The sequence below is a fragment of the Rana temporaria genome, chromosome 2 (genome assembly GCF_905171775.1).
Source record: "Rana temporaria chromosome 2, aRanTem1.1, whole genome shotgun sequence".
Taxonomy (NCBI): Eukaryota; Metazoa; Chordata; class Amphibia; order Anura; family Ranidae; genus Rana; species Rana temporaria.
Genome location: NC_053490.1, coordinates 11,689,009 through 11,711,185, shown reverse-complemented (window position 1 = coordinate 11,711,185; position 22,177 = coordinate 11,689,009). Strand labels below are relative to the sequence as shown.

Here is a 22,177-nt window from a genome sequence, read left to right as displayed (position 1 = left end):
TGAGTGACTCAAGAGACGCCTGTTACGCTGCTGCTCTCTCTGCAGCAAGAACCGCGGCTGGCCGCTGGAGGAGGAGGAGGTGGGGGTGGAGTCGGAGCCGCAGAGAGAGCGGGACACGGTGACGTCACTGGTTGCTACACGCCAAGTGGGGCGTCCCTAGCAACCAGTGATTTAGAATCATTTAATTACAGCGGCAGCAGCGGCAGTGAGTGTGGCAGGCAGTTGATTCCGGGACTCTCTATTGTCCCGGTTTGAAGGCTCCCGGGGCACGGGACAAAAATGTATATTACGGGACGATCCCGGGCAAACCGGGACACGTGGTCACCCTAGTGTACGCGGCATCAGGGTTTTTACAGGATGGACCAATATTTATCCCCAAACCTCTCTCTTGACCTTTAGATCTTGTCCCAGCATTATTTTCTTTTATCTTGTCACTGTAGTGAGAAACAACTTGTATTACTCCCTGCAATGTCATAACCAACCAGAGCTTCACGATTCTGGATAAAATGAGAATCACAATTTATTTGCTTAGGATAAAGATCGCGATTCTCTCATGATTCCGAAGAACTTTTTTATTGTCATAACCAACCAGAGCTTCACGATTCTGGATAAAATGAGAATCACAATTTATTTGCTTAGGATAAAGATCACGATTCTCTCATGATTCTAAAGAACTTTTTTATTTTAAATACCGTATTTATCTTCCTATACAGCGCCCCGGCGTATAGCGCGCACCCCCAACCTAGAAGGAAAATTCCTGGAAAAAAAGAAATACTTACAGTTTGGATGACCCTTGTCGGTGTCTTGCCCGGCGTCCATCGGCGGCCTTGTCTGGTCCGGCGGCCATCGTGGTGTCCTCCCCGCTGTGTTTTTCAGCCGATCCCCGCTTCCCACGCTGTGTTTGAACCACTCCGCCGACATATACCGAGCGCAGTACACTCGGGTATACTCGGGCAGGCTTGGCTTCTCTCGCGTAAAGGATGTACAGGACGCACAGGACGTGACCGCGAGCGGAGCCGAGCCTGCCCGACTATACCAGAGTGTACTGAGCTCGGTATATGTCGGCGGAGTGGTTCAAACACTGCGCGGGAAGCGGGTATCGGCGTATATCGCGCACCCACGATTTTGCCCTGATTTTAAGGGCAAAAAAGTGCGCGGTATACGCCGATAAATACGGTATTTTACAACCCCCGAACATTAGGTTATCAAACAAGATGGCAATAAAATAAGACATAATACTCTTTGCTTCAACCAAATTGAAAGAAATGTAATAAAAAATAATGTAATGTGTAAAGAAATAAAAAATATATTATTAACCACTTCCATACCAAGCACTTACGCAGCTTCCTGCCCAAGCCAATTTTCAGCTTTCAGCGCTGTCGCACTTTGAATGACAATTGCGCGGTCATGCTACACTGTACTCAAACAATTTTTTTATCATTTTGTTCCCACAAATAGAGCTTTCTTTTGGTGGTATTTGATCACCTCTGTGATTTTAATTTTTTGCGCAACAACTAAAAAAAGACAGAACATTTTGAAAAAGAATTCTGTTAATTTTTTGGTAAATAAGTAAGTTTTCTTTTTTAATTACGGGCACCGATGAGGTGGCACTGATGGGCACTGATAGGCGGCACTGATGGACACTGATAGGCGGCGCTGGTATGCGACACTGATGGGCACTCATAGGCGGCACTGATGGGCACTCATAGGTGGCACTGATGGGCCACATGTGGACCGTGGACTACAAGTTGAGCACCCATGAATTAAGATATCTGGGTTTGCTCCTGAACACTATCCCGGCAAAGTTGATTCTCCCTCCTGAGAAATGCCTTGCCATAAGAAATTGTGTGGCTTTTCTGAGAACCCTGAGGTATCTCTGAAATCGGCCCAGTATGAGAGTTTTGGGGAAGATGGTGGCCTCATTCGAGGTAGTTCCCTATGCTCAGTTCTATTGTAGACCCCTGCAGTGGAATGTTCTGAGGAGATGAGACAAAGTTGTTGGACTCTCCAATGTCCCTACATCCCACACTCTTCAGTCTTTGCACTGGTGAATGTCTCTCCAAAGGTTGAAGGCAGGGAAGTAATTTACCCCCTTTTCATGGAAGGTGCTGACGATGGATGCCAGTTTGTTGGGATGGGGAAGTACTGGATCACCTTTCAGTGCAGGGAACTTGGTCTCCGCTAGAAAGGTCCCTGCCCATCAGGGTGCTGGAACTGTGAGTGGTCCGTTTCGTTCTCCTGCACTGGTCAAATCAACTACAGGGTCTCCTAGCAAGGGTTCAGTGAGACAATACCATGACTGTGGCACACATATAGGGGGGCACAAGGAGCCGAGCGGCCCGGAAGGAGGTGAACCTCATCTTGTCATGAGCAGAGATCTATGTTCACACTCTGACCACATTACAAATGCCAGGTGGATTTCCTCAGTCGACAACAGCTGTCAACGGGGAGTGGGTTCTTCAACTGGAGGTTTTCAAGGCTCTGTCAACGGTGATGAAAGCCAAACGTGGATCTGTTGGCATTCAGGGTCAATGTGCAATGGACTGGTTTGTTGCCAGGACAGGGGATCTTCAGGTGTCTGCATTAGATGCCCAGTTCTCTCCAATGTGTGCCTTTCCTCAATTACGCCTTTGCAGGATTCAGGCCAAGGGAACATGGTGTTCTGATATCCTGAATATGTCAATAGATGGTCCTTAGGTACTTACAACTCGCCCAGCCCTCCAGTCACAAGGTCTGATCTACTATCTTTCTTGTGGTCGCTGGCTTCACAGGATGGCTATTGAAGCCAGAGTTTGAAGGAGTGAGCAGTGTCTGATGCTGCCATTTCCATGCGTTCGAGAGCCAGAAAGGCTACTTTGAGGAAGAGTTTATCACAGGACCTGGTAATCCTTTGTGGCCTGGTGTGAGGCTAAGAGTTTCATCCTCATAGGTATGTTGTGGGCCATATTTTGGTCTTCTCCAGTTGGGGGTTGATATGTACTGTAGCTGCTTGAGTACAATCAAGGGGTAGATTTAAGCCTTGACAGTCTTTGTTTCCAAAGGCCAATTGCTGCTCATTCCTTAGTGTGTATCTTTTGTTCAGGGTGTTATGCATGTTGTGCCTCAGGTTGGGTCACCTTTGACTTCTTTAGATCTCAATATGGTGCTGCCGGTGTAAGGCCTCGTACAGACGACCGGATCTATCCGCTGGGATTGATCCGCGGATCAGTTTCAGCAGATAGATCTGGTTGTGTGTACGACATTTCCCGGCGGATAAAAATCCAGCCGACGGATTCCCAACAGATAAAAATTTCTTAGCATGCTAAGAAATCTATCCGCTGGAATCCAGTCCAGCGGACTGATCCGGTCGTCTGTACAGACTCACCGAATCAGTCCGTCCGCTCCCCTCCCTCGCATGCGTCCTAATGATTCGACGCATGCGTGGAAGTATTTACCTTTCAGCGTCGCGCACGTCGCCGCGTCATCGTCGCGGCGACGGCGCGACACGTCACCGCGGATGTATTCCGCGCGGATTTCGATTTGATGGTGTGTACAGCCATCAGATCCAAATCCGCCAGAGGATTTATCTGCTGGAAACGGTCTGGCGGACCGTTTCCAGCGGATATCCTCTTGTGTGTACGGGGCCTTAGAGAAACCACCATTTGAGTTGACCATCCACTCAGTGGCGGCTGGTGCTCAACATTTTTGGGGGGGGCGCAAAAAAAATGAAAAAAAACAAACATCTTTTGCAGCCTCACTGTGCCCTATCAAACACAGCTACTGTGTCCATCAATTGTCGCCACTGTGCCATCAAACGCAGCCAGTGTGCCCATCAATTTCCGCCAGTTTGCCCCATCAAATGCAGCCAGTTTTCCCCATCAAATGCAGCCAGTTTGTCCCATCAAATGCAGCCAGTTTTCCCCATCAAATGCAGCCAGTTTGTCCCATCAAATGCAGCCAGTTTTCCCCATCAAATGCAGCCAGTTTGCCCCCTCAAATACAGCCACTTTGCCCCCTCAAATACAGCCACTTTGCCTCCTCAAATACAGCCACTTTGCCCCATCAAATTCAGCCAATTTTCCATCAAATGCAGCCAGTTTGCCCCCTCAAATACAGCCAGTTTGCCCCCTCAAATACCGCCAGTTTGCCCCCTCAAATACCGCCAGTTTGCCCCCTCAAATACTGCCAGCTTGCCCCCTCAAATACATCCAGTTTGCCCCCTCATATACCGCCAGTTTGCCCCCTCAAATACCACCAGTTTGCCCCCTCAAATGCAGCCAGTTTGCCCCCCCGCCCCGCCCCCCACTTACCTTTCTTGGGTCAGCTGTCCTCCTCCACGCTCCCTCGATGTCACCTCTGCTCGCCTGGCACTTTAGCCAATCAGGTGACCGGTAACCAGACCCAGTGCACCTGATTGGCTGAGAGGCGGGTCAGTGTTAGGGAAGTGATTCCCTAACACGCCAGTTTGTCCCATCAAATACAGCCAGTTTGCCCCCTCAAATGATGCCAGTTTCCCCATCAAATTCAGCCAGTTTTCCCATCAAATGCAGCCAGTTTGCCCCCTCAAATACAGCCAGTTTGCCCCCTCAAATACCGCCAGTTTTCCCCCACCCCGCCCCCCACTTACCTTTCTTGGGTCAGCCGTCCTCCTCCACGCTCCCTCGATGTCACCTCTGCTCGCCTGGCGCTTTAGCCAATCAGGTGACCGGTAACCAGACCCAGTGCACCTGATTGGCTGAGAGGCGGGTCAGTGTTAGGGAAGTGATTCCCTAACACAGCACTGTTTAAACAGGAAACGCTGTGTGCCCTCTGTTTAACCATTTGGAAGCTGATTAAAGCCCACAGGCTCTAATCAGGAAGCCTATCAGAGCCTCTGGCTCTAATCAGGCACTTTCAAAACACACCCACCTCTGTTATATAGATGGCCGGCGCTCAACAAGGGGCAGGACACCTGAATAGTGGGCAGCAGCGGCGACAATAGATAGATTTATGCAAAGCATGAATCTATCTACTGGAGATTTACGGGTGCAGGAGAGAGGGGGCGGCGCTCCTGCGCCCACTATGGACGCACCGCCACTGCATCCACTAGTCCTTTTGGCACAGAAGGCTGTGTTCCTGGTTGCCATTTATTCAGCGCAAAGGGTGTCAGAACTGGCAGCTCTTTCTTGTAGGGAGCCATTTCTGGTACTTTAAAATGAAAAGGTGATTCTTCGTGCTCAAGTGTCATTTTTTTCAAGAGGTGATTTCAGCCTCCCATATCAACCAGGACATTGGCCCAGATTCACAGAGTGTGGGCGCACATTACGCCGCCGTAGAGTAACCAATGTACGCTACGCCAACGCAGCGCAGAGAGGCAAGCAATGCATTCAGCAAGCCGAAGGCGTACCCCGGCATAGGTGGAATTGGGCATGACCCATGCAAATGTGGCGTGACCCCATGCAAATGATGGGCCGAGCGCCAGACAGATATGTATCATGAACTGTGCATGCGCCGTGACGTGGACGCACCCCCCTGCGCCTGCTCACAACCACGTCGGAACAACTGGCTGGGCGTGAACGTAACCTACGCCCAGCCAGACACACGTCCAACGTAAAATATGCCGGCTTGTGTTCCCTGGTGCAGACCTTTGCATGTCTGCTGCTGGGTTGCGCCTCCTTTATGGGTAATAACTTCACGCCGGACTTACAACTTACGCACGAGCATGGGAGTCAGGGACGAGCGGGGGCGCACGCGTGCCCCTAGTGGCGGCTGCAAGAGCCAACGTATAGCTACGGGCTCTCGCGCAGGGGAGCCAACCTGCCGCTGTATAACTGCGGCGGCTGGTCGGCAAGTAGTTAAGGTGACATCATTAGGCTTCAGTGGCTTGGATCTGCAAGGCTACAACCTGGTTTTCAGTTCACACCTTTACAAGATTTTTCCAGGTGGATGTAAGAGCAACAAGAACATTTCTTAGGGTCACAGTGTTTTGCAGGCTTCTGTGTACGTTACTTTTGGCCCGTCAGTTGTTGCTGTGTCTACCTCCCTCATGGTCATTGCTTTAGAACATTCCTATGAGTAAGGAATATTATCGTGCCTCTGTGTCCTGTGATGTACAATAAAGTAAATTGCTTTTTTTTTTACTTACCTGTAATATCCATTTCTTGGAGTACATAATAAGTACATAATGTACATAAGTGATCCTTCCTCTCTATATTGACTATGCTTGCTACAAAATAGGGGTCGGCCAATCCCCCGTAGAGGTCCTTTGGTGACGAAACTTACGTAGGGTGTCATCCCGTTCTGTCTATCAAGACGGTGGTGTTACGAGCATACAGGAAATAAGGAGAAGTAGATGGAGACATTAACGCTGAATATTAACATCTCTCTTGTAAGTGCAATATATTCTTTTTATTAAACTATTTTGAATCAACTGTCTACACTATGTAAGTCTTTGTTTTATATTTTTTGAGTAACTCATCAATTACTAGCCGCTGTCCTTGATGCTAATTGGTTCTGGGGAGACTCATGTCCCCAAGCTTGGTGAGACTGTTATTTGCAGCCACAGCTTTCTGGTAAGCAGGCTACCACACAATTGGGTGTTTGAAGACACTTTTGTTTTAAGGGAAGATTGGTGTCACTCACTATTTTTCTGGAATCACCTTGATCTATCTTGGAAGCCAACCTTTAATTTGGACTTTTTTCAGTAGAATCTTATTGGGACTCTGTTTTAGTTTTCCTTTTTTTTACTTATTTTTTATTTTTTCTTTCTTTTCTCTTTTTGAGTGTTCTTATCATTAGGAGTCATCATCACTTGATTTGTTTATATATTTGCTTGGTATTGTGTTAATTAATTTTAACTAGTGCCAAATACTTCACCTGTTTATATATTAATTTGTTCACATACGTGCTAATTTATTTTATCACTTTAGCGCTGCACTTTTTAGATTTTTTTACAAAATAGGGGTACTTCCTGTGTGGGAGGAGTTATATAGCAGAGGGCTTCCTGTCTTTTTCCAGTGTCAAATTACCTGTAGGTGAGCACTTTGTGTCATATGATGTAATCCAAGAAATAGATTTTATAGGTAGGTCATAAATCCAATTTTTATTAGTACAATATCACATCAGTCAAGTAAGACAACATTTTGGGTCCCTTCCAGTGGCGGCCGCTCATTAGGGTCGCACAGCCCCCCCCCTAATCCATGCGTCCGACCCCTAATACACATGCAGGGCGCCGGACGTATGTATTCAAATAGATTTTTTTTTTAGAAGCACATGATTGGACCTTGAGGCTCTAATTGGCTTCAAAAAGGGTGGGCTCAGGTTGCAGAGGCGGAAGTCCTAAGACCCCATTGGCCGCGAGGAGAAGCGGCAGCCAGGACACGGTGGAGATGGAGGGGGAAGCCGCCGACACAGCTGTGCCCTGCATGGCGTAAGTGCAGGACTGAGGACTTTTTTTTTTTTTTTAAAAGCCTATGGCGTGTGAACACACCCAAAAACTCCACCTGGTGCAGAAAAAATGTGCACACACATAAAGAGTGTTCACAAAAACGTGCAGACGGGTGCAACGTCAAGTGGTCCTCCTGTGAAGACGGACCCAAACCCTGATCCCCCGGGGCGTTAGGCTCCAGACGGGGACTGAGGTACTGTGGTCCGAGCAACCGAAGCCGACACGGACCCAACTTCCTCGGAGGGACTGCCGAAACAGAACCCTCCCAGTACTAGGTGGGGCTCCCCCGAAGGGAGACCCCATGAGAGCAGGAGAACTAAGCCAGAAGGCCATGTCCACCCACTCCCAAGACGTTCAGGGCTGGCCCGAGGACCCGCACCCTACTAATCACACAGTGTCACAAAACGTGCACAACAAAAAAAGACAAAAAAGTGACAAACACAGGCTTAAATAAAAGAAAGTGGGGGAAGGGATAGTGGAGAGGAGAGTGAAGAAGTGGTCATTGTGGTGAAACAATGACCAGGCCCTCCGGCCAGGAATAAAAAATTCCTCCGGTCCTAGCCAAAAGGCCCGGCCCAGGAGGCAGGTGCTAAAAAAAGCGCAGGACTGAAGACTGGCAAGCGAGCCAGTGACCTGGGGGTAGGGGTTGGGGGCTGTGGGTATGCTGTGCGGTGGCAGGCTCGAGCGATGTGGGGGAGGGTTAGTGTGAGGTGGCAGGCTGGAGCAACAGTAGGATGTCTGTAGTCAGGTCCAGTGGCGGCTGGTGCTCAAAAATTTGGGGGGGGGGGGGTGCAAACAAACTGAAAAAAAATCCCATCAATTGCAGCTACTGTGCCCATCAAATGCAACTACTGTGCCAAACGCAGCTACTGTGTCATCAGACACAGCCACTGTACCCATCAATTGGTGACACTGTGCCATCAAACGCAGCCACTGTACCCATCAATTGGGGACACTGTGCCCATCAATTGCCGCCAGTGTGCCCCATCAAACGCAGCCACTGTGCCATCAAACACAGCCACTGTGCTCATTAATTGCTGACACTGTGCCCATCAATTGCCGCTACTGTGTCCATCAATTGCTGCCAGTGCGCCCATCATTTGCTGCCAGTGTGCTTATCAATTGCCACTACTGTGGCCATCAATTGCTGCCAGTGTGCTCATCAATCGCAACTTCTGTGCTCATCAATTGCTGCCAGTGTGCCCATCAATTGCCGCTACTGTGCCCCATCAGATGCTGCTAGTGTTCCAATCAATTGCCGTTACTGTGCCCCATCAGATGCTGCCCGGTACTTACCTGTCTCGCAGCGGGTCAGCGGTGGTGTCCTGCAGGGCCACCATATCTTCTTCCGTCCTCTCTCAGGCGTCTAATCACAGCGCCTGACGTTTCAGCCAATCAGGTGACCGGTAACAGACCCGGCAACCTGATTGGCTGAGAGGCGGATTCAGTGTTAGCAAAGTGAATTCCTTCGCTTTTCTAACACACAGCTGAGTGAACAGCAAACGCCCAGCATGGTGCCCGCTGTTCACATTTTTGGGTGCCTATTAGAGCCTATGTAGCGGCACAGTAGCGGCAATTGATCGGCACACTGTCAGCATCTGATGGGGCACAGTAGCAGCAATTGATGGGCACACTGGTAGCAATTTATGGCCTATGGCTCTAATCAGGCGCTTCCAAAAAACACCCCCTCCGCTGTAATTCAGGTGCCCAGCCCCCGAAAAGGGGCCGGACAACTGAATAGGGGGTGTCAGCAGTGACAATAGCTAGATTCATGCAATGCATGAAATTATCTATGGTGATTAGAGTGGTGTAGGAGAGAGGGGGCGGCGCTCCTGCACCCTTTATGGACGTACCGCTACTGGTCAGGTCTGTCTGCCACCCCCCCTTGACTGATGGAGCACCAGCCGCCAATGGCCCCTTCTTCAACATTGGCACTTATAAAAGAGTATATATGTTTGTAAAGAAATGCTGGTGATGTCTCATCATTTTAAGAACGGTTCCCCCTACAATGTAGAGGTCTCCTCTTACTTCCCATTCTTAGGGACTCTAGTCTTTCTCCAAACTTTTGACTTTATAAATACATTAATATATACAGACTTTAGTTTGTGTATTGACTTCTATAGAGTTCTTATGAGATCCACTGTGCAAAACATCTCACCAGTTTCTTCCATCTGCTTGAGGGATTTCCCAACCCTGGGGATTTAATTATGACAAAGCCTCGCTATCTACAATGCTTCACTGTAATCCTATATATTGAGAGCACAATGACAATTTCAGACTCCACCGCAGATCTCCAGAGTATCAGGTACAGTACACAATACAGACCCTCCCTATACCTTACAGAGAGCAGACCGCTGCTCATTATTTCCCGCCTTGACTACTGCAACTTTCTCCTTAACGGCCTAACCTTACGCAGGCTATCCCCCCTTCCGTCTATTATGAATTCTGCTGATAGACTAATATACCTCACTAACCTGACTGCTGCTCCTCTCCGCCAATCCCTTCTCTGGCTTCCCCAACCCAACCGTATAAAATTCAAAATGCTAACCACAACATCCAAGGCCATTTACAACATGGCCCCCATCTACATCACCAACCTCATGTGCAGATATCACCCAAATTGTCCCCTCCGCTCCTCCTAGAACCCCCTGCTCTATAGCTCCCTCGTTACCGCCTCCCATGCTCGCCTTCAGGACTTCTCCAGAACCTCTCCTATCCTCTGGAACTCCTTTCCCCGATATGTCTGATCAGCCCCTACCCTGTCTACCTTCAGGAGATCCCTGAAAACTCATTTATTCAGGGAAGTCTACCCCACACCCACCTAACAACTGTCCCAGAGCCACCCCCATCAAATCATTCTCCGCAGCTGTTACCTTTTGTACCTCCACCCCCTCCCTTTAGAATGTAAGCTCTACGAACAGGGCCCTCCTGTCCCTTCTGTATTGAATTGTACTGTAATTGTGTTGTCCCCCCTATACACTGTAAACTGTTGGCGCTATATAAATCGTATATAATAATAATAATAATGTAGCGCCCTGCTCCTGTTGACCAGGCGCTATTATTCAAATTTAGTGGGATATCTGAAATGTAGTTATTTCAAATTTGTGTTTTATGGCTAAATTGGCCTCTGCTTCAGCTTTGACTGAGTTGGGTGTATTTCCCACGGGTACCAGCAGGTGCCGTTGTCCCCTCTGGTTCCGTGTTGGAAGTTACAGCCAGTCAGAGTGTATTGGGTGCTCTTTCCCAGAACCAACCTAGTGGAAGTTTCTTTACCACTGGGAATGACGGTACGTAAGGGGTGGACGCCATTTTACTCTTTCTCTTGCCTCATGGTCACCTTGACCTGGGGAATGTGACAGTTCCTCTTCTGCATCGGGGCCGGCTGATCCAAGGCTTCCCAACTTGAGGTAGGCCCCAGAAGCTATCTGGGGCCTACTGGCTCAAGGGTGATCCTATGCTATCTGTCCTGCAGGAAGAAGCTGATCCACTGAAGGAACCAGGGGAGGACACGTCTTGGAGAGCACACAGCTGGAAGCTGGTATCTCGAGGGAAGCCTGGTACCTCAGTTGGAGGACGCATCCTGACCTATCTGCTTCACAGTATTGCCGGGTCGGCTTAAAGGGACTTTTTCATACTGTGCAACTGAGTTTACTGATTAAGATTCTGATTATTGGATCCTGTGGCAGGGGATCATTCGGCAGCTATTGTTACTATAAGGTCTGCGGGAGAGACTTTCACTTTTTGACTGTTTGCGCGTCATTCCGGCTGCCAGGTCTGTGGGAGAGGCCTGTCCGGGTCAGCAAGATCCAACGACAGTGAGTGCACCTGTCTCAGGGATCTCAATGTTTCATTGATCTACAGAAAGGTACCTGAACTTTCCCTCTCCCTCCATTCCCCTTGTTCCGTCAACGTTGTGGTTAAATAAAAAGTCTTTGGTAAAGACTCCGGTCGGGATTCACGAACGACTTACGCCGATGTATCTTCTTATACGCCACGTAAGTCCACGGATGCGCCATCGTATCTATGCGCCGTATTCTTGAAACCAGATACGCCTGAATTCTGGCTCCATTAGACCGACGTAAGTCTCCTACGCCGTCGTATCTTGGGCCGCATATTTACGCTGGCCGCAAGGGGCGCTTCCATTGTTTTACGCGTCGAATATGTAAATGAGCAAGATACGCCTGAATTCTTGCTGCATCCAGTGGTGAGATGATTGGGGTACAGTGACCTCATTGTCCAGTGGTGAGATGATTGGAGGGCAGTGACCTCATTGTCCAGTGGTGAGATGATTGGAGGGCAGGGACCTCATTGTCCAGTGGTGAGATGATTGGAGGACAGTGACCTCATTGTCCAGTGGTGAGATGATTGTCGTACAGTGACCTCATTGTCCAGTGGTGAGATGATTGGAGGACAGTGACCTCATTGTCCAGTGGTGAGATGATTGGAGGACAGTGACCTCATTGTCCAGTGGTGAGATGATTGGAGCTTTGTCGTTAGAGTAAATTAATGTAGCACCATGTATATAAGCCAAATTAAATTGAAAAAAATATGGTGCAAAATATATAATCTTAGTAAATCATACACATAAGTGATAAATAGTCCAATGAATAAAAAACTCTTCTTATGATCAGTGTTTCCACACAATTCCACCACAGTGATTATTCGTCCTCAAAGGAGTGCACACCACCACCAGTAAAGTTGCACACTCACCTCCCAGATGAGGTAAAACTCATAAACAGGTCTCTCCAAGAGTCCTTTACGATCTCCTCCTCTTACTAATCAATGGTGGGTAATTCAGCAACCTGCAGATTGCTCCTCTCTATTGGTAACTCAGCACACTTGCATCCAGGAAAACAAATCACCTCCCAGCTTTGCTCAAGATTCCATGAGTTCAGGACATGTAAATGAATGACAAGTATAGAAACCATAATGTTTTCCGTATACAAGGTTATTCAAAGCCCCCAAAAACAAGTCGCTCTGATACTTCTGGACTTGTCAGCTGCCTTCGATACCATCGTTCATGCACGGTTACTGCATAGACTTAGAGATACGGCCAAGATCAAGGGGCTGGCATTGGCATGGATGGTTTCATTCCTCCAGGATAGGGCACAACAGGTGAGGCTGGGAGGCTATCACTCTAACTACAGCTCCCTGTCCTGTGGGGTACCACAGGGTTCGGCGTTGTCGCCAACGCTATATCCTGGCCTAGGCCAACAAGGCCCAAGCGTAGGGCAGGACTTTGCAGGGGGGCAGCACGGAGTCCCCACCGCCTTGCGCTACACTGTTAGTGTAACACAAGCTGCTTCTAATTTTGACTGTCCTGGAACCACAAACCTTCCTCACTGTGCTATATGTTTTCTGCTGCACCATTGGCATGGTTATAGATATCTTCTTAGTCCTCTCCATAAAATTATCCGAAATTTGTGCCTAAAGTAGAACTATAGGCAACACTTTTTTTTCCCCATTTTGGGTAGAGTAAGGGAGGGTTATAGCCCCTGTCCATTTATTTTTTACCATCCCTGTCCCATTGCAGAGATTTCCCTTCATTTCCTGCCCCATAGCCAAACAGGAAGTGAGAGGAAATCTATGCAAATTAAGGGAATTCATTCCCCCCCCCCCCCAGGCCCTAAGAACTAGGCCCAGATTCACATACATCTGCGCATATTTATGCTGCCGTAGCGTATCTCTTCTATGCGCACAGAGGCAAGCACTGGATTCACATAGCACTTGCTCACACTCGCTGTTAAAGATACGCTGGGTTTCCTCGGCGTAAGCCAGCGTAGGTGGAAGTGGGCGTGAACCATGCTAATGAGGCGTGACCCCATGCAAATGATAGGCCAAGCGTCATAGAAGTACTTAAAATGAACGGTGCATGCGCCGTCCCGTGGCCGCATCCCAGTGCGCATGCTCAGAATCATGTCGGAACTACTCCCTAAGATACAACGGATCACTGCCTACAACGTGAACGTAACCTACGCCTAGTCATATTTACGTACTACGTAAACAACGTAAAATACGACGGCTTGTGTTCCCTGGTCCATACCTTTGCATGAGTTGCGCCTCATATATGGGGAATAACTTTACGCCGGACGTACGACTTACGCAAACTGCGTATATTATGCGCCGGGCGCAACTACGTTTGTGAATCGGCGTATCTCCCTCATTTGCATATGTGCATAGAAAATCAAATGCGCCCAGCGTAAATATGCGCCCACTATACAACGGCATAAGAAAGTTACGTCGGTCGGATGAAGCCTATTTTCAGGCGTATCTCAGTTTATGGGCACGGCGCATAGATACAACGGCGCATACTTACACTTACGCGGCGTATCTGGAGATACGTCGGCGTAAGTGCTTTGTGAATCCGGGCCCTAGTGTCCCCACTCAAAAATTTCAGGACGGGTCTTAACCAGAAAAGGGCGTGGCCTTGACAGGAAGGGGTGGCTCATATTTAAATTAGGGGGTGCATGCGTTTAGTCAGGCCTAGGGCAGCACGAAACCTAAATACACCACTGGTTGTCGCCAATCCTGTTTAACATCTATATGAGATCATTGACCAACCTGATCCGACGCCACCGTCTACAGTTCCATGTGTATGCAGATGGGGCTTATCTTGGATTCCAGATTGACTCTGAACCCTCAGGTGAGTGGAGTGGTGAGTTCATGCCACCTCCGCCTAAAGCTCCTGCGGGCCCTTTTCTACTATCTGGATGATAACTTGGATAAGATCGCTCTCATCCATGCAACAATTACCAGTCTTAAAGGGTCACTGGTACCTTGGCCTACCTAAACAGATCATGCATAGACTCCAACTAATTCAGAACGCCACAGCAAGGTTACTTACGGGTGCTGGTAGGAGAGACCATATCACCCCGATTAAGAATACCTTGCATTGGTTGCCCGTGTGTGAAAAGTGAATCCTTAAGTGAATCCTTAAAAGAAAAGAATAGTAGCGCTCTGTTTTTTGAAAAAACAGTACTAAATTAATAAATTATGAGAAATGATTAAATTTACCATAATATATATATAACTGAAGAAACTTATATATACTAAATCACCACGTGAAAGTAAATGTATAGTGCATATAAGTGATCTGTGTTCATACACGTAAATCAAACAAAACACAAACAGCAGAAAATAATACGTCAAACAAAATGCCCAAAAATTGCACAAATATCCAAGTGGTTTAAATTTTCATTTATCGGCAAATAATATCTTGATGTAAACTTTCCACCACACCTCTTGTGCTCGTGAATCCATTCCCAAAAGAATAAAACTCACCAAAACGATATGCCTAGCACTCACATTATCGGCATAATAGCTTGATAACCCACCAGGGTTAATAGGCAATTCCACCGGTGATCACAAGAAAATCAAATGCACATGAAAAATAAATGAGAGTGCTTCCAATGATTTCCATTGAAAAAGTCCAAAGTGACGAAACATGTCTGGGCGGGGCCTGCAGGGCAAACTTTTGTGATTCCTGAACGTAGTATCACCGCCGAGGGTGAAGCTGTTCCAGCTGGGGAAGTGAACGAGCAAGTGGAGGGTGAGATCTGCTGGTTGTTTTGGGTCTGCCGTGACCATAATACCTAACCTACCACTACAAGTCTCTTTCGTTAGAGAGCTTTTTGATTGAAGTGCCTACGTGATTGTTGAGTGATGTGAGTACAATGATTGAGGATTTGTGAGCACTTTTTAATAAATTGGTTTTACGGACTTCACCATTGGAAGCTTTGCTTCACTGGAACTTTGAGATCCAACAGGTGACACTGTCAGGCCTCTCGGTGTACGGTGCATCCTTAGATGAAGTTTCCAGGCCTTCTCCCAAGGTACCAGTCTCTTGCATGGTCCTTACCAGGATAGGTCCTCCCCTTGTCTCCTTCATCAAGCGGCTTCCTCCCTCAGGACGGACAGCACAGGATCACCTTTGCGGTACAGGCCCCAACCAGACAACTGGGCCCACCAAACGAAGCCGCAGCCCCAGGGCAAAGTGGCCCCGGATCTAGGATTCACAATGCGCACCCCTGCCCCTTAAGTACCCCTCCCCAGCATGCACAGCGGGGCAACCACTAACACTGATTAGTTGCTGAGGGGGACACTCAATACACCATATCCAGGCTGCTGCCACCCTTGGCCTGGGATGGTAATAACACCCCCAGGCGATCAATGGTGGATACTCCCAGCACAGTCATGGCTAGGACAGAGGCTACATTTGCCATTAATTATTCTGGTCTGAGCCAAATAACAGCTTAGACCCCACTAAATTTAAAGCAGCGCCTGTTCTTCAGGAGCAGGGCGCTACAAGTGGTTCAGAGATGCAGGCTCTATTGGCGAAAGAGCCATACCTAATCATCTACCCAGACAAAGTAGTCTTAAGACCATCTGATCAATTAACCCCAATGGTATCATCCTCCTTCCACTTCAATCAGGAGATAAACCTTCCTGATTTCTCCACAGAACAAGGGGAACCACATCCACTGAATGTAAGAACCAACATCCTAGCCTACCTCTCGATAACCACATGGTCATCTCACGTGGCTTTAGGAGAGGGCAAGCGGCAACCTCTCGCACCATCGCAGCATGGCTGGTGAAGACCATCAAAAAGGCTTACTCACAGTCAAACACAAATACCTGAGGGCTTGAAGGCACATTCCACAGGGGCAATGGCGACCTCCTGGGTGGCCTACTGAGCAGCCTATGTGCGCCGTTTAGGAGATATTTCACTTGTAGTCCGCTGAAAATGTTAATGGTGCATGTGCGGGGAAGAAACAAAACTAAGTGCTGTTCCTTCCCTAGCCTGTGCCGTTAATGGCGGCTCCCATTCGCATGCATGGGAGTGATGTCACACGGCTCCGGCGAATCACAGAGCCAGAGTCTGCTGCCCGGAAGGAAGAGGGGCCAGAAGATGGATGCTGCCGACACAGGGGACATCGCTGGATTCTTTTGCAGGTAAGTGTCACATGCATACTAGCCCATTATGCTTTTCATTTGCAGTCTTTGCAGGGAGCAAAAGAGGAAGTAAAACCCATCAGGGTTTACTTCCTCTTGAAGGACCACCCCACATACCTATAATGCGGCAGGTAGACCCTACAGCCTGCTTCTGAGACCACTGGTGTTGCGTCAGTGGCCTCTAGAGCACGTGAGGTATGAGTGCCTGTAAGATGTTCTGTCAGCTGCCGTAACAGGTGCATTGTCATGGACAGTTCAGACCACTGGAGCAACGGATGGCAGCAGACCCAGGACTGGGTAAGCAGCAGATGCTTGATGGGCAGCTAGCAGGTGGCTGGTGCAGCAGAATTGGTAACACTCAGCAGGTAAAGAACCAGCAGGGACCAGGTAGAATGCAGAGTATGGCTGGCCAATGACTGGATGCAAGGTCAGACAAGTCAGGTCAGCAACAGACAGTCAGATACAGGCATGTAAGGCGGACAGAGAATGGTCAAGGACAAGCAGGGGTCGGCAACGTAGAATCAAGCAGATTAACAGGAGACAGAGAAAATCTAGAGACAGGCCAATGTCAGGGCAGGAAGCATTCAAGCAAGGTCAAGGCAAGCCAAGTCAATAACAATGGTCACAACAGGAACAGATGCAGGAACACAGCTAATAGCACTGCACTGAAGTGCTGCCGTTTAAATAGTATCATTGGCGCCAACATTAGCGGCGGGTGCACAGGAAAACGGGCACCCGCACACCTGTGCATGCGCAGCTGTGGATGTCTAGATGCTTCAGCTGTACTAGTGTTAGTGCCTTCCTGACACCTTGTTTTTAGCAACTGTGGACTTGACTTTTTAGAGGAAACAGTTACCGGTAAATGCTGGCTTCCGTCTTCAAAGTCCCTTTACAGTGAACAAAATAGACTGAGCTCCTTAGGACACCAGGTGATGTCCCCATTCAGACAAACACACAATTGACTCTCTAGCACAAGAGGAGTGGCAGCAGCCCAAAGGTCTCTAAGATCTCTCATAGCAGTCTATACTCACAAAATGTCCAGGGACAGTTGGTTGCCTCCTTCCAACACCTTGCTCCAGTGATACCAGATTCGATATTCAGCAGACAGCATCTCAGTCAGCTCTCTGTAGCTTCAGCACCCAAGTCCTCAGGTCGCTCACCTGAGGCCTCACGAACATTGGAGCATTGTCCTGCAGGTCAGCAGCCATCCAGGTTGGACTGACCCTCTGCAGGTAAAGAGCCAAAAGCTCAGTGTGTCAGAGTATTTATGCAGACTCCCAGCAGCCTTCAGGGCCCTGCTCCCTGGGATTGGCCAGGGCTGCATAAATATTCATGCTGCTATTTGCATTGCCCCACACCTACTGTATGTTCCAGAGAATTCTACAGCTCCATTGAAATAAGAGGGGGTAGTAAAACCAGCAGCAGCTGAAACACTGAACAGACCTATATCCCTGGAAGGGAAATTTCAGGAAAAAAAGAAAATACTCAGTTTGAATGCCCCTCGTTGGTGTCTTGCCCGGCGTCCGGTCCGGCGTCCGTCTGCGGCCCTGGTGGTGTCCTCCCCGCTTCTCCCGAGCTGTTTCTGAGTCGATCCCCGCTTCCCGCGCTGTGTTTGAACGCCGCCGCCGACATATACCGAGCGCAGTACACTCGGGTACACTCGGCCAGGCTCGGCTCCCCTCGCGGTCACGCCCTGTTCCGACCAGGGCGTGACCGCGAGGGGAGCCGAGCCTGGCCTAGTGTACATGAGTGTACTGCGCTGGGTATATGTTGGCGGCAGCATTCAAACACAGTGCGGGAAGCGGGGATTGGCGTATATCGCGCTCCCACGATTTTCCCCTTATTTTAAGGGGAAAAAAGTGCGCGGTATACGCCGATAAATACGGTAATCAAAATCAGCTTCACTGGTTACACATAGACATAATTCCACTGTATATAGTGAGCCAGCACAAAATCCTAACACCTATCTAGGAGGGTGCTACATCCAAGGCTGCATCCTGGCCTAGGCCAACAAAGCCCAGGCCTACGGCAGCACTTTGCAGGGGGACTGCATGGAAAGAGTCCCCACCGGCTTGTGCTTGGGCACTGCTTCTGGTATGCAGGTGGCTGGCAATCCGCAACTGTGGGGGGGGGGGGGGCTGCTTCTAATTTTGACTGTCCTAGCATCCTGGACCACGAACCTTCCTCACTTTGCTATGTGTTTCTGCTGCACCATTATATCCACTTAGTCCTCTCCACAAAATTATCAGAAATTTGTGCTTAAAGTAGAACTATTTGTTTCATTTTGGATATATTAAGGGAGGGTTATAGCCCCTGTCAGTTTCTTACCAGCCCTGACCCATTGTAGAGATTTCCCTTCACTTCCTGCCCCATAGCCAAACAGGAAGTGAGAGGAAATGTATGCAAATTAAGAGAATCCATTGCCCCCCCCCCCCAGGCCCTAAGAACTAGTGTCCCCACGCAAACATTTCAGGTCAGGTCTTAAACAGAAAGGGGTGTGGCCTTGGCAGGAAGGGGTGGGTCATATTTAAATTAAGGGGTGCACAAGTTTAGTCAGGCCTAGGGTAGCACAAAACCTAAATACACTACTGGTCTACATCTGACTTTTCTTGAGCACTGAGCTTCTAGTGGAATGTTTTCATCTATTATGAACAATAGGTGGTTAAACTAATTTAAACTATTTATTTGATTTTAACAGATAGTAGCCAAAGATGGAGATCGTAGCCAACGTCAGCGGTAGTTTCGTGCTCCTGGGGCTGGTAGAGATGGAGATGCAAAAATATCTCTACTTCCCATTTTTTACGGTGATCTATCTCTTTACTCTGATGATAAATAGCATCATTGTGCTGGTGGTGCTGAAGGAAAAGACCCTCCATGAACCTATGTACATTCTCATAGCCAGCCTGGTCTTCAACGGGATTTTCGGAAGCTCCTCATTTTTTCCAAAACTGATAGTTGACTTGATCACCTCCTCGAAGACGATTTCTCATAGCGAGTGTCTGATCCAAGCTTTTTGTATTACCACTTTTGCATTGTTAGAAATGAGCACTTTTACAGTTATGGCCTACGACCGTTACTTGGCAATATGTCAACCTCTTCAATATTCCACCTTGATGACCAATGCCAAGGTCCTGAGGATCACTGCTACATGTTGGGTCACAGCCTTCATCTTTGTATTCATAACTATTCTTATGGCGTGGCGTCTTTCTCTTTGTGGGAATAAAATTAACAGTATTTATTGTGACAACATGTCTTTCATTGTCCTGTCTTGCCTGGACGCTTTAGTGAATAGAATTTATACAGCTGTTGTAACCTCCTCTTACTTTTCCATTACTATTTTGGTTACTGTCTTCTCCTACTTCAGGATATTTATTGTCTGCCTGCGAATCTCCAAAGAGTCCCGTCAGAAAGCCATCCACACCTTGGTGACGCATTTACTCAACTTTTCCATATTTTTGATGGGATTTTTATTTGTTTTTTTGAGGTACCGACTAGAGGCAGTAAACCTCCCTCTTATGGCCCATGTTCTCCTCTCTGTGACACCCCTCGTGTTCCCACCACTCCTTAACCCTCTGATATATGGAATTCGAACACATGCCTTGAAAATGAAAGTTGTTCAATATTTACAGATACTAAATGAGGGGCCAAAATGGCCAAACTTTCAGATGAAATTATCTTCCAAATTTGTCAAAATTGTTAAACATAAAGAAGTACACTGAAATGATGCACAGGATAATTTCATGAAAATAAGTTGTGCTGTTGGGAAACTATAGGACTTATTTAGACTTGGATATATATATTTTTTTACTCTCCTCTTGATGCCTGTTGCAATGTGGTCCATTGAAATCTTCCTCCTTTCTCTCCTAGGCTCATTACATCACTTCCCTTGGCGCCTCTGCTTGCTACTGCTCCTGGGAGATGTGTGTCATCATTAGGGATGAGCTTTATGTTCATGGTGGGGATGGGGACCTGAAGGGCCTGGTATGAAATTTGGGGGGACCCCCACGCTTTTTTTTAAAATTTTGGATCAGGGTTCCCCTTAACTACTAGCCGACCAGCCACCGTCATTATACGGCGGCAGGTCGGCTCTCCTAGGCGAGAGCCCGTAGCTATACGTCCTCTCTTTTAGCCGCCACCAGACTCCCGTGCGTGTGCCCGGCGGGTGCGATCGCCGCCGGGCACATGCGATCGCTCGGTACAGAGCAGGGAACGGGAGCTGTGTGTGTAAACACACAGCTCCCGGTCCTGTCAGCGGGGGAAATGCTGATCTTCCGTTCATACAATGTATGAACCGAGGATCAGTGTTTCCCCTAGTGAGGCCACCCCCCTCACAGTAAGAACACACAGAGGGAACATACTTAACCCCTTCCCCGCCCCCTAGTGTTAACCCCTTCCCTGCCAGTGGCATTTTTATAGTAATCCAATGCATTTTTATAGCACTGATCGCTATAAAAATGCCAATGGCCCCAAAAATGTGTCAAAAGTGTCCGAAGTGTCCGCCATTACTAGTAAAAAAATATATTAAGAAAAATTACATAAAAATACCCCCTATTTTGTAAACGCTATAACTTTTGCGCAAACCAATCAATAAACGCTTATTGTGATTTTTTTTACGAAAAATAGGTAGAAGAATACGTATCGGCCTAAACTGAGGAAAAAAAATGTTTTTTTATATATTTTTGGGGGATATTTATTACAGCAAAAAGTAAAAAACATTTTTTTTTTTCAAAATTGTCGCTCTATTTTTGTTTATAGCGCAAAAAATGAAAATCGCAGAGGTGATCAAATACCACCAAAAGAAAGCTCTATTTGTGGGAAAAAAAGGACGCCAATTTTGTTTGGGAGCCACGTCGCACGACCGCGCAATTGTCAGTTAAAGCGACGCAGTCCAGAATCACAAAAAGTACTCTGGTCTTTGGGCAGCAATATGGTCCGGGGGTTAAGTGGTTAATATTCATACTAGACCCAAAGGGCCTGGTAATGGACTGGGGGGGACCCCATGCTGTTTTTTTTTTATGAATTGTATCTGTATTGCTGGGACCTGACAATTCATTATAGCCGTGAGTAGTTTTAAATTACTTTTTTTCTTTTAGAAATTTTATTTTGTGCAGGGACTGTTCTAATATGGGAAACATGCGCTACTTTAAGGCATACTATACACCCCCCCCCAGGTACGAAATTTAAAGGAATTGTAGCGGGGTCATCCTGTCGGAGTCTAATGACAGGCCATTCCCGCTGGAACTTTATTCTTGCTTGTAAATATGTAAGATACCTTTAAGAAAGTGATGGATTGTGGGACTGCAAGTAGCAGGAGATATGGACTCCATTGACTTAGGAGAAACAGACTACACATCCCACAATGCCCTGCGTCACTTGAACATGTGACACCTCCGCACAGACTTATGGGGGAGGTTACTTAAGGAAAGGGAGTGGCTGTTTTCGCTCTCTCGGGACCTGCATTCTTCTCCTCTGTGGAGCTGCTGACACAACACAGCTGTGCTGTTAGGCCAGAAGCCTGAGCCTAAACCCACCGAGAGACCAGCCATCCAGAAGGAAGCAAGACTCCAGCAACCAGCCAGTGTTTCCGGAGATCGAAGAGGCAGCCCAGCTGACAACTGAAACAGTGGAGCACCCTCGTCCAGGATCCTTGTGCTGCGGAGCAATGTTCTATCAACGCGCCATCTGAGGAGAATTCAGGCGGATCGGCCTGTCGGGTGAGAGAACACACGCTCAACTTCTAGTTTCCCCTTCAAACAGACACCTTAGTGCCACCTCACAGGCCGGAGACACATGTTGGCCTCCCGCTGAGACTTGGAGGTC

The 22,177-nt window shown here is 48.0% G+C and overlaps 1 protein-coding gene across 1 annotated transcript; it reads left to right on the top strand.

Annotated features, from left to right (window-relative positions):
* Positions 1 to 19,068: 19,068 nt before the first annotated feature.
* LOC120928145 (olfactory receptor 11A1-like) lies at positions 19,069 to 20,076 on the top strand. The gene has a single exon (XM_040339258.1). The coding sequence runs from the start codon at positions 19,069 to 19,071 to the stop codon at positions 20,074 to 20,076; it is 1,008 nt and encodes a 335-aa protein (XP_040195192.1).
* The last annotated feature ends 2,101 nt before the right edge of the window (positions 20,077 to 22,177 follow it).